At 42.0% G+C, this 13884-nt stretch overlaps 1 protein-coding gene across 1 annotated transcript in view; it reads right to left on the bottom strand.

Annotated features, from left to right (window-relative positions):
• Nucleotides 1–13884, bottom strand: part of LOC133575650 (uncharacterized) — a 28030-nt gene that overhangs the window by 8441 nt on the left and 5705 nt on the right. The window contains exons 2-4 of the mRNA XM_061928347.1: nt 11699–11872; nt 10622–10740; nt 9256–9418 (exon numbers count right to left, since the gene is read on the bottom strand). Coding sequence (XP_061784331.1) covers nt 9256–9418; nt 10622–10740; nt 11699–11872 — 456 coding nt within the window. The remainder of the gene's footprint in view (nt 1–9255; nt 9419–10621; nt 10741–11698; nt 11873–13884) is intronic.

Below are 13884 nucleotides of genomic sequence, written 5' to 3'. Positions count from 1 at the left end.
CAAAAAATTTAACTTTGGCAAGAACCAAATAAAAGGTTTGCTTTACTTTGTCATACAAATGTAAAAAATTACTCAAAAAACAAAACAAAAAAAACTTAATAGTGGTAACAATTTGCAGAGCGATACTGACTCCTAGTGGCAATTTATAAGTATTACGGAATTAAGCAAGTTGTGCACTCACATCCATTTTGTAAGATTGCAGTTCGTCAGTACTTTAAGGCAGTGTTTTTCAACCACTGTGCCGTGGCACATTAGCGTGCCGTGGGAGATTATCTAAATTTACCTATTTGGGTTAAATACAGTTGGCGGGCCAATTTACAACAGAAATACCATAGTCCGTAAACCAGGCACGGGTAGATTTTGCGCTGTGTGCAGGCGCCAAGTCCTGTTGGAACTTGAAATCTCCATCTCCATAGAGCAGGTCAGCAGCAGGAAGCATGAAGTGCTCTAAAACTTGCTGGTAGACGGCTGCGTTGACCCTGGATCTCAGGAAACAGAGTGGACCGACACCAGCAGATGACATGGCACCCCAAACCATCACCCAACCATGCAAATTTTGCATTTCCTTTGGAAATCGAGGTCCCAGAGTCTGAAGGAAGACAGGAGAGGCACAGGATCCACGTTGCCTGAAGTCTAGTGTAAAGTTTCCACCATCAGTGATGGTTTGGGGTGCCATGTCATTTACGGGTGTCGGTCCACTCTGTTTCCTGAGATCCAGGGTCAACGAAGCCGTCTACCAGCAAGTTTTAGAGCACTTCATGCTTCCTGCTGCTGACCTGCTCTATGGAGATGGAGATTTCAAGTTCCAACAGGACTTGGCGCCTGCACACAGCGCAAAATCTACCTGTGCCTGGTTTACGGACCATGGTATTTCTGTTCTAAATTGGCCCGCCAACTCCCCTGACCTTAGCCCCATAGAAAATCTGTGGGGTATTGTGAAAAGGAAGATGCAGAATGCCAGACCCAAAAACGCAGAAGAGTTGAAGGCCACTATCAGAGCAACCTGGGCTCTCATAACACCTGAGCAGTGCCAGAAACTCATCGACTCCATGCCACGCCGCATTAACGCAGTAATTGAGGCAAAAGGAGCTCCAACCAAGTATTGAGTATTGTACATGCTCATATTTTTCATTTTCATACTTTTCAGTTGGCCAACATTTCTAAAAATCCCTTTTTTGTATTAGCCTTAAGTAATATTCAAATTTTGTGACACACGGAATTTTGGATTTTCATTTGTTGCCACTTCAAATCATCAAAATTAAATGAAATAAACATTTGAATGCATCAGTCTGTGTGCAATGAATAAATATAATGTACAAGTTACACCTTTTGAATGCAATTACTGAAATAAATCAAGTTTTTCAAAATATTCTAATTTACTGGCTTTTACCTGTATATATTTTTTTTTACAAACCAGTAATTATAGTCTGCAAATGATGTGTTGTTGTTGTTGAGTGTCGGTGCTGTCTAGAGCTCGGCAGAGTAACCGTGTAATACTCTTCCATATCAGTAGGTGGCAGCCAGTAGCTAATTGCTTTGTAGATGTCGAAAACAGTGGGAGGCAGGGTGCAGGTAAAAAAGGTATCTAATGCTTAAACCACAAATAAACAAAAGGTGAGTGCCCCTAAGAAAAAGCATTGAAGCTTAGGGAAGGCTAATGCAAATTTAACTGGCTGCAAACTAAACAAAAACAGAATGCTGGACGACAGCAAAGACTTACTGTGGAGCAAAGACGGCGTCCACAATGAGCATGACATTTCAATCAACAATGTCCCCACAAAGAAGGATAAAAACAACTGAAATATTCTTGATTGCTAAAACAAAGTAGATGCGGGAAATATCGCTCAAAAGGAAGACATGAAACTGCTACAGGAAAATACCAAAAATAGATAAAAAAAAGCCACCAAAATAGGAGCGCAAGACCAGAACTAAAACTCAAAATATGTCGGGGCGTGATGTGACAAGAGCTACAGTGATGCATGCTTGGTTGTGGTTTAAATTCATATCCAATAATTGCAACGACGACTTTTTACTGGCAACTGAATTTCTTTTTTTTTTTAATGAGTTCTGCTGGTGGTGTGCCTCTGGATTTTTTCAACGCAAAAAATGTGCCTTGGTTCAAAAAAAGGTTGAAAAACGCTGCTTTAAGGTGTATGCAATGGGTTCATATTGTAGCCAGACAGTTTGCATTGTTGGCAGTACAGCTCCACTTCCACTTCCACGGTTATCACTACACCGTTTGCCATACCCGTCGCTATCGGAGGATATATCAGAAAACACTTTACATCAAGGGTGTCAAACTCATTTTAGATCGGGGGCCCACATGGAGAAAAATCTACCGTATTTTTCGGACTATAAGTCGCAGTTTGTTTGTTTTTTCATAGTTTGGCCGGGAGACTTGTGTGAAATTATGAACACATTAGCGTAAAATATCAAATATTATTTATCTCATTCACGTAAGAGACTAGACGTATAAGATTTCATGGGATTTAGCGATTAGGAGTGACAGATTGTTTGGTAAACGTATAGCATGTTCTATATGTTATAGTTATTTGAATGACTCTTACCATAATATGTTACGTTAACATACCAGTTGGTTATTTATGCCTCATATAACGTACACTTATTCAGCCTGTTGTTCACTATTCTTTATTTGTTTTAAATTGCCTTTCAAATGTCTATTCTTGGTGTTGGCTTTTATCAAATACATTTCCACAAAAAATGCGACTTATACGTTTTTTTTTTCCTTCTTTATTATGCACTTTTGGCCGGTGCAACTTATACTCCGGAGCGACTTATACTCCGAAAAATACGGTAGTATTCTTGGTCGTTAATATTTTCTGAATAAATTATGTGATAGCGTTCACTCAACTCATTGGTGTTCATTTTCAATCAAGAATAAAAAATAAAAAAAAATCACAATTTACGTAGTTTGATCATTTTCCTCGATTGATGTACTAACGTGGTTTATTTTGTACATATGTAGCATCATCTACAAGGATACAAATAATTGCTATTGCGACATCCAGTGGACACATTTAGAACAGCAGTTTCATTCCAACATTTTGGGTTAATTTTCCTACTTAGCAAACTCATCCCGCGATGATTTAGTCAATTTAATTAAAGTACTCGGTAAAAGGTTTATTTTTAAGGCCAAACACAGATATTCACTTAGTATTTATTTATTTAAAACATTTATTCAGTATTTTTTTACTTTTGAAAGTTATATGGTTGAAATTGATAATGATACCAAAAAACATTTTAAAAAAAAGATGGAAAGTCCTCAAAGGCTTATTTTGAAAATGTAATTTTGTTTATATATATATGATATGCAATCTACTGTGTTCCCTAATTTAAGTGTACATAAATGAAGGTGTGTGTTGCTGAGCCCGACCTGGACATAATCTGAACTGGACCTGGTTTTTAAGAACCCTTTTGAGCAATCTGATTTCATTGACAACCTGGTCTGGTGAAGATAAAGTCCTTTTAAAAAAAAAAAAATTAAATAAAAAATAAACGTTTTCTTGAATAAAAAAAGAAAGTAAAACAATATTAAAACAATGACATAACAAAATAGTAATTAATGAGAATGTTAGTGGACCAGCAGCACACAATCATGTCTGCTTCCAGGACTGTATCCCTTGCAGACTGCATTGTTCTATATTGTAGGAACCAGAAGTTTAATAACGGAAAGAGACAGCCCCTTTTAATAATAATAATAATAGATTTTATTTGTAAAAAAGCACTTTATATTGAGTAAATAATCTCAAAGGGCTACAGTGTATTAAAATAAAAAAATAAAAAGATAATAAAATAAAATAAAAAAACTAGAATAGCCAAATAGCTATAATTAGTATGCATATAGCTAAAAAAAAAAGAAAAGAAAAAAAAGTCTTTTTTAAAAAGGGCTTTTAAGCCTCTTTTAAAAGCATCCACAGTCTGTGGTGCCCTCAGGTGGTCAGGGAGAGCGTTCCACAGACTGGGAGCGGCGGAGCAGAAAGCTCGGTTTCCCATTGTTCGTAGCTTTTGTGGGAGTTTTTTTGGGTTGGTGCACTGGTTGTAAGTGTATCTTGTGATTTTTATGTTGTTTTAATAAAAAAAAATAATAATAATAATAATAAAATCATCCCGCGGGCCAGATAAAACCTGTTCCTGATCTGGCCCTCGGGCTGTATGTTTGACACCCCTGGTTTAGATGTTCAGTGAGCTAAAGTCTCATACATGACCACTGCAAAAAGTGAAATCTAAGTAAGATTAAATATCTCAAATAAGGGTGATATTTGCTTATTTTCTGTCTGATAAGATACGTTTTCTCACTAAGCAGATTTTATGTTAGAGTGTTTTACTTGTTTTAAGTGTTTTGGTCCTAAATGATCTCAGTAAGATATTACAGCTTGTTGCTGAGATTTGATGACCTATATTGAGTAAAACATGCTTGAAACTATTTTTTTGTCCAAATGTCCAAAACACACCCAGCAATGGTGCACAGGAAGGCGGGGAAGAAGAGAGGAAAAGGCGGCCAAAATGGTGTAAAAGTCCCAATTTTGTCAAAAATACTTCCCCGGGTTCCAGTCCCACGAGTCCCGCCGCTGGCCGCACAAGTCCCGGGATGAAAAAAAATGTCCAAAACGCACCCAGCAAAGTCCCACGGGAAGTGGGGGAGAAAAGTGAGAAAAGTCGGCAAAAGTCCCCAAAAATGTTCAAAATACCTACCCAGGTTCGAGTCCCACAAGTCCCGGGATGCTCAAAATGTCCATAACACACCCAGCCCAGTCCCACGGAGAGAGGGGATAAAAGTTGGAAAAGTCGGTAAAATGTTAAAAAATAATAAAAAAATAAAACACACCCATGTGGGACTCGAACCTGAGTAGGTATTTAACATTTTTGGGACTTTTGCCGACTTTTACAACTTTTACCCCCCCGTGGGACTCGGCTGGGTGTGTTCTGGACATTTTGCGCATCCCAGGACTTGCGCGGCCATACATAAGATTTTCTGTTTTAGAGTGTTTTACTTGTTTTAAGTGTTTTGGTCCTAAATGATCTCAGTAAGATATTACAGCTTGTTGCGGAGATTTGATGACCTATATTGAGTAAAACATGCTTGAAACTATTTTTTTGTCCAAATGTCCAAAACACACCCAGCAAGGTGCACAGGAAGGCGGGGAAGAAGAGAGGAAAAGGCAGCCAAAATGGTCAAAAGTCCCAATTGTGTCCAAAATACTTCCCCGGGTTCCAGTCCCACGAGTCCTGCCGCCGGCCGCACAAGTCCCGGGATGCAAAAAATGTCCAAAACGCAAAAGTGAAAAAAGTCGTCAAAAAGTCCCCAAAAATGTTCAAAATACCTACCCAGGTTCGAGTCCCACCGCACAAAATGTCCATAACACACCCAGCCCAGTCCCACGGGGAGGGGGGATAAAAGTTGGAAAAATCTGCAAAAGTCCCAAAAATGTTCAAAATACCTCCCCAGGTTCGAGTCCCACATGAGTCTCAACCTCGAACCCGGGTGTGATTTTTGAACATTTTACCGACTTTTCTCACTTTTCTCCCCGCCTTCCCGTGGGACTTTGCTGGGCACGTTTTGGACATTTTGGGTATCCCGGCCTGCGGCGGGACTTGTGGGACTCGAAACCTGGGTAGGTATTTTGAACATTTTTGGGACTTATGCCAACTTTTATCCCCCCTCCCCGTGGGACTCAACTGGGTGTGTTATGGACTTTTTGGGCATCCCAGGACTTGCGCGGCCATATATAAGATTTTATGTTAGAGTGTTTTACTTGTTTTAAGTGTTTTGGTCCTAAATGATCTCAGTAAGATATTACAGCTTGTTGCTGAGATTTGATGACCTATATTGAGTAAAACATGCTTGAAACTATTTTTTTGTCCAAATGTCCAAAACACACCCAGCAATGGTGCACAGGAAGGCGGGGAAGAAGAGGGGAAAAGGTGGCCAAAATGGTCAAAAGTCCCAATTTTGTCCAAAATACTTAGTCCCACGAGTCCTGCCGCACAAGTCCCGGGATACAAAAAATGTCCAATACGCAAAAGTGAGAAAAGTCGTCAAAAGTCCCCAAAAATGTTCAAAATACCTACCCAGGTTTGAGTCCCACAAGTCCCGCCGCACAAAAAGTCCATAACACACCCAGCCCAGTCCCACGGGGAGGGGGGATAAAAGTTGGAAAAGTCTGCAAAAGTCCCAAAAATGTTCAAAATACCTCCCCAGGTTCAAGTCCCACATGAGTCTCAACCTCGAACCCGGGTGTGATTTTTGAACATTTTACCGACTTTTCTCACTTTTCTCCCCGCCTTCCCGTGGGACTTTGCTGGGCGCGTTTTGGACATCCCGGCCTGCGGCGGGACTTGTGAGACTCGAACCTGGGTAGGTATTTTGAACATTTTTGGGACTTATGCCAACTTTTATCCCCCCTCCCCGTGGGACTCAACTTAGTGTGTTATGGACATTTGCAAAAAATATCCAAAACGCAAAAGTGAGAGAAGTCGTCAAAAAGTCCCCAAAAATGTTCAAAATACCTCTCCAGGTTCGAGTCCCACGTGAGTCTCAACCTCGAACCCGGGTGTGATTTTTGAACATTTTACCGACTTTACTCACTTTTCTCCCCGCGAGACTTTGCTGGGCGCGTTTTGGACATTTTGGGCATCCCGGCCGGCAGCGGGACTTGTGGGACTCGAACCTGGGTAGGTATTTTGAACATTTTTGGGACTTATGCCAACTTTTTCCCCCCTCCCCGTGGAACTCAACTGGATGTGTTATGGACATTTTGCGCATCCCAGACTTGTGCGGCCATATACAAGATTTTATGTTTTAGAATGTTTTACTTGTTTTAAGTGTTTTGGTCCTAAATGATCTCAGTAAGATATTACAGCTTGTTGCTGAGATTTGATGACCTATATTGAGTAAAACATGCTTGAAACTAATTTTATCCAAATGTCCAAAACACACCCAGCAATGGTGCACAGGAAGGCGGGGATGAAGAGGGGAAAAGGCGGCCAAAATGGTCAAAAGTCCCAATTATTTCTGGGGCTGAGGTAGTTAAAAAGCTCCTCGGTGGCAAGGCCCCGGGGGTGGATGAGATCCGCCCGGAGTTCCTTAAGGCTCTGGATGCTGTAGGGCTGTCTTGGTTGACAAGACTCTGCAGCATCGCGTGGACATCGGGGGCGGTACCTCTGGATTGGCAGACCGGGGTGGTGGTTCCTCTCTTTAAAAAGGGGAACCGGAGGGTGTGTTCTAACTATCGTGGGATCACACTCCTCAGCCTTCCCGGTAAGGTCTATTCAGGTGTACTGGAGAGGAGGCTACGCCGGATAGTCGAACCTCGGATTCAGGAGGAACAGTGTGGTTTTCGTCCTGGTCGTGGAACTGTGGACCAGCTCTATACTCTCGGCAGGGTCCTTGAGGGTGCATGGGAGTTTGCCCAACCAGTCTACATGTGCTTTGTGGACTTGGAGAAGGCATTCGACCGTGTCCCTTGGGAAGTCCTGTGGGGAGTGCTCAGAGTATGGGGTTTCGGACTGTCTGATTGTGGCGGTCCGCTCCCTGTATGATCAGTGTCAGAGCTTGGTTCGCATTGCCGGCAGTAAGTCGGACACGTTTCCGGTGAGGGTTGGACTCCGCCAAGGCTGCCCTTTGTCACCGATTCTGTTCATAACTTTTATAGACAGAATTTCTAGGCGCAGTCAAGGCGTTGAGGGGATCCGGTTTGGTGGCTGCAGGATTAGGTCTCTGCTTTTTGCAGATGATTTGGTCCTGATGGCTTCATCTGGCCAGGATCTTCAGCTCTCGCTGGATCGGTTCGCGGCTGAGTGTGAGGCGACTGGGATGAGAATCAGCACCTCCAAGTCCGAGTCCATGGTTCTCGCCCGGAAAAGGGTGGAGTGCCATCTCCGGGTTGGGGAGGAGATCTTGCCCCAAGTGGAGGAGTTCAAGTACCTCGGAGTCTTGTTCACGAGTGAGGGAAGAGTGGATCGTGAGATCGACAGGCGGATCGGTGCGGCGTCTTCAGTAATGCGGACGCTGTATCGATCCGTTGTGGTGAAGAAGGAGCTGAGCCGGAAGGCAAAGCTCTCAATTTACCGGTCGATCTACGTTCCCATCCTCACCTATGGTCATGAGCTTTGGGTTATGACCGAAAGGACAAGATCACGGGTACAAGCGGCCGAAATGAGTTTCCTCCGCCGGGTGGCGGGGCTCTCCTTTAGAGATAGGGTGAGAAGCTCTGCCATCCGGGGGGAGCTCAAAGTAAAGCCGCTGCTCCTCCACATCGAGAGGAGCCAGATGAGGTGGTTCGGGCATCTGGTTAGGATGCCACCCGAACGCCTCCCTAAGAAGGTGTTTAGGGCATGTCCGACCGGTAGGAGGCCACGAGGAAGACCCAGGACACGTTGGGAAGACTATGTCTCCCGGCTGGCCTGGGAACGCCTCGGGATCCCCCGGGAGGAGCTGGACGAAGTGGCTGGGGAGAGGGAAGTCTGGGCTTCCCTGCTTAAGCTGCTGCCCCCGCGACCCGACCTCGGATAAGCGGAAGAAGATGGATGGATGGATGGAGTCCCAATTTTGTCCAAAATATTTCCCCGGGTTCCAGTCCCACGAGTCCCGCCGCCGGCCGCACAAGTCCCGGGATGCAAAAAATGTCCAAAACGCACCCAGCAAAGTCCCACGGGAAGTGGGGGAGAAAAGTTAGAAAAGTCGGCAAAAGTCCCCAAAAATGTTCAAAATACCTACCCAGGTTCGAGTCTCACAAGTCTCGGGATGCTCAAAATGTCCATAACACACCCAGTCCAGTCCCACGGGGAGGGGGGGATAAACGTTGGAAAAGTCGGTAAAATGTTAATAAATAAATAAATAAAAAACACACCAATGTGGGACTCGAACCTGAGTAGGTATTTTTAACATTTTTGGGACTTTTGCCAACTTTTTGTTCATTTTCAATGAAACAATAGAAAATACGTACTCATAGTAGTACAGTTATTAGTGAGAATATACTTATTTAAGGTATTTTTGGGTTCATTGAGGTTAGCTAATTTTACTTATTTTGGAAAGACTTGACAAACCAAATGTTCTTGTTCTATTAGCAGATAATTTTGCTTAGTTCAAATAAAATACCCCTAATTTTTATATATTTTTTTCTTGTTTTTGAACACTGACTTTTTGCAGTGTGACCACAAATGGTCCATTTTGGGGGGGTGGATCTACTGTATCCCCGTTATGGATGTGAATCAAAGTAAGTAAAAGCAACTTACACTTTATTTTAATGTTGGAGGCATAGGGAACCTGCTCAAATTTGACAAACATGCCCTCAGCATGGCAGGTGACCATCGGTGTGTTTGAAGACCGTCCCGTCGACGGGCAAGTCATCCTCACAGGAAGCCCCCACCAAAGTAATGGCAGTACATAACTATCCTCCTTAAAAAAAAAAAAAAAAAAAAAAAATGTTAACATGCCCCCGTTTCCATATGAGTTGGGAAATTGTGTTGGATGTAAATATAAATGGAATACAATGATTTGCAAATCATTTTCAACCCATATTCAGTTGAATATGCTACAAAGACAACATATTTGATGTTCAAACTCAAACATTTTTTTTTGCAAATAATCATTAACTTTAGAATTTGATGCCAGCAACACGAAGTACTGATAAAGTTGAGGAATGCTCATCAAACACTTATTTGGAACATCCCACAGGTGAACAGGCAAATTGGGAACAGGTGGGTGCCATGATTGGGTATAAAAGCAGATTCCATGAAATGCTCAGTCATTCACAAACAAGGATGGGGCGAGGGTCACCACTTTGTCAACAAATGCGTGAGCAAATTGTTGAACAGTTTAAGAAAAACCTTTCTCAACCAGCTACTGCAAGGAATTTAGGGATTTCACCATTTACGGTCCGTAATATCATCAAAGGGTTCAGAGAATCTGGAGAAATCACTGCACGTAAGCAGCTATGCCCGTGACCTTCGATCCCTCGGGCTGTACTGCATCAACAAGCGACATCAGTGTGTAAAGGATATCACCACATGGGCTCAGGAACACTTCAGAAACCCACTGTCAGTAACTACAGTTGGTCGCTACATCTGTAAGTGCAGGTTAAAACTCTCCTATGCAAGGCGAAAACAGTTTATCAACAACACCCAGAAACGCCGTCGGCTTCGCTGGGCCTGAGCTCATCTAAGATGGACTGATACAAAGTGGAAAAGTGTTCTGACGAGTCCACATTTCAAATTGTTTTTGGAAACTGTGGACGTCGTGTCCTCCGGACCAAAGAGGAAAAGAACCATCTGGATTGTTATAGGCGCAAAGTTGAAAAGCCAGCATGTGTGATGGTATGGGGGTGTATTAGTGCCCAAGACATGGGTAACTTACACATCTGTGAAAGCACCATTAATGCTGAAAGGTACATACAGGTTTTGGAGCAACATATGTTGCCATCCAAGCAACGTTACCATGGACGCCCCTGCTTATTTCAGCAAGACAATGCCAAGCCACGTGGGTTGAAAAGGATTCGCAAATCATTGTATTCCGTTTATATTTACATCTAACACGATTTCCCCAACTCATATGGAAACGGGGTTTGGAAATGCGGGCAGTGGGCAGTTTTGAGCACAATACCTGGAGAGTGACAAAGCAGCCGTTGTAAGGAGCGACCAAGACCGTACCGCTCGGTGTGGACCCGATGGTGTAACCACAGCTTTGTGGCAGCATGGACAGAGGCAGAGGGGATAGACTCCCTGGAACACAAAACATGATCATTAAGAGTGTGCCTGAGGTTGACTCAAACTAGGGTTGTACGGTATACCGGTATTAGTATTGTACCGCAATACTAATTAATCATATTCGGTACTATACCACCTTCTGTCGTCGTGACATTGGTGATTTACGAGCAGAGGAGCACGTTCGGCAGTGCACAATCAATGAGTACTTACAAGCAGACAGTGTGTAGACAGAAAACGGAGAACGGACGCATTTTGATCTAAAAACTGACGATAAAGGTGAAGTTATAACACCCTCAGGAAGAGGTGCTTTAAGACATGGCTAGCGGCTAACGTCCATCCGCAGTGTTTTAGCTCCGAAATTACTAATCCTGGTCTCCATGGCAACAAATAAAGTAAGTTTCTTGCAGGACGAGGAATAGCTAAACGTCGCGTCACAATGTAAACAAACGCCACCTAACATCCACTGTAATGATACCAAGTACAGGAGCGTATCTGGTCGATACTACTATGATTACGTCGACATCTTTCGTTTTTTATATTATGTGTATATTATGTTTATAAACTCAAGAAATATGTCCCTGGACACATGAGGACTTTGAATATGACCAATGTATGATCCTGTAACGACTTGGTATCAGATTGATGCCCCAAATGTGTGGTATCATCCAAAACTAATGTAAAGCATCCAAACAGAAGAATAAGTGATTATTACATTTTAACAGAAGTTAAAAATTAATAGAATGGAAAATGACACAATAAGTTACTGCATAATTAGGAGCCTTTGTTGGTTTACTTACTACTAAAAGTTGTCTAGTATGTTCACTATTTTATTTAAGGACAAACTTGCAATAAGAAACATGTTTAATGTACCCTAAGATTTTTTTTGTTCAAATAAAGTCAATAATGCAATTTGTGGTCCCCTTTATTTAGGAAAGTATGAAAATAATTTTAGTAAATATTGGTCAAACCTTACCCCTGTCAACCAATATCAAGGATCCTGGCATGGAAGGAGTATCTTGGACCTGAAGCATCATGGAGTCAGCAGTACATTCCACTTTAGGATCCATCTGAAGGAGATGCTTCACATTTCTCTGGTCTGGTCTGAAGAAACCTGCAGGACCGCTGGACTGCATGGACACGTCCCACCCTTTCAGAGAAGTCACTCAATGGTGAGTACTCTCCACATTCAGATGGTTAAAATATACAGGTGAAACTCCACAAAATATGTGACTGTCGTGCAAAAGCTTTGTTTATGCCAGCAGTTGGATTTACAAGGTGAAACAAATGACATAGGCTCATAAGATACAAATCAAGGCATTTCAAGACAGCTTTTGATAGTTATGGGATACAACAGGTTTTATCCGGCCCGCGGGATGAGTTTGCTAAGTATAAAAATTATTTTTATTTATTTATATTATATATAATATATATATATATTTTTTTTTTTTTTAATGAAAATATTAAGAAAATATTATATATTTATACTGTATGTATATTTTTTTAATTTATTATCTGTTTTGTATTATTTCTGATTAGTATTCTTAATTTACTATTGTTTTATTTAATTAATTCATCTCTAAATATAATTACTTTGTTTTTTGCTGTTTTTATACACACACACTTTAACTTTAAAAAAAAAAAAAAAATATATATATATATATATATATTTTTTTTTAAGTTAATATATATACACACATACATACATATATATATATATATATATATATAATTTTTTTTTTTTTACTTTAAAAAAAAAAAAAATTTATGTATTAGAGATGCGCGGTTTGCGGACACAACCGCGGAGTCCGCGGATTATCCGCGGATCGGGCGGATGAAATTTAAAAAAATAAGATTTTATCCGCTCGCGGGTCGGGTCGGGCGGATTAATTAGATATTTAAAAAAAAAAATTTTTTTTTGTTTGTTTTTTTGCGGGTGGCAGTTAAACCAATTCGGAAATATATATACATAGTTAAATGTTGTTACCCACATACGAAAAACGAGCAGGCACCTGCAGCATATGCCACAACAGAAGAAGAAAAAAGAAAAGAGATGGACACTTTTACGGAGCGGAGAAGGGACGCCTCGCCGGGGTCCGGGACCGAGGCCCCTTCCCCTGAGAGGGCCCCACCGGGAGCCGTAGCTGAGGCGATCCGCGAGAAGGGCCCGACGCAAGTCCAGGGTCACTACCGCGCCCACCGCACCGACACCCCGCCTCGTCCGCTTTCGCCGCGGCCGGCGTCACGCGCAGCAGGTAAGCAGCTTACCTGCCCGCCACCCCCGTGGCCGGGGGCTCGTAACATGGGTCACTCCGCGCGCTCCGCCCGCGCAGCTTACCTGCTTGCCACCCCTGTTGCCGGGGGCGCGTAACAGGGGGCGCGTAACAGGGGTCACTCCGCGCACAGTGCGCTCACGAAAGGGGTGGGGCTCACCCTGGTTGATATAGAGAGCAGGACGGTGGCCATGGAATTTCATTTAAGGTTTGTGATAAACCATCAAACTCATTCGTTAAAAGGACTCTATAGTAATATAAAGCGAAATTTTCTGGACATTATCATGCAAGAAAAGTTTATTTTTGGGATCGCGATCACCGCGTAATGATTTTTAAAGGTTGCATTACATTATTAACTGTCCCATGTGATCAGCCAGTGCGATTGGAAGTCCATGCTCAATTATTGCCTCCGTAAATAAAACTTCGGCATTTATCACATCCAAAGAATCTGTTTGGGCGACGAAAAACGTTGAAAGTTTTCCACTTGTATCGCTAGCAACGGCATTAGACTTGTGTTTTTTTGTCCCAACGTGGTCTTTTACATCGCTAATTCCTCCGTGTCCGATCGAAAAATTTTGTCTGCACAAGGTGCAATTCGCGTAGTTTTCACCCTTTTTTTTTATTTTTTATTAATATTAGATATATAACAACGGGCGGATGGCGGGCGGATGCAGTTTTGATCAAACGTTACATCGGGTGGATGGCGGATGGATGACGACTTTCTGACGCGGTTGCGGATGAGATAAATTGCCTATCCGCGCATCTCTAGTATGTATACATATATTTAAAAAAAAAGTTTAAATTATATATATATATATATATATATATATATATATATATTAGTGTGTGTGTTTATAAAAACAGCAAAAAAAAGTAATTATATTTAGAG

Source organism: Nerophis lumbriciformis, linkage group LG33 (assembly GCF_033978685.3).
Source record: "Nerophis lumbriciformis linkage group LG33, RoL_Nlum_v2.1, whole genome shotgun sequence".
Lineage (NCBI taxonomy): Eukaryota > Metazoa > Chordata > Actinopteri > Syngnathiformes > Syngnathidae > Nerophis > Nerophis lumbriciformis.
This window is presented reverse-complemented; position numbering and strand designations above follow the sequence as displayed.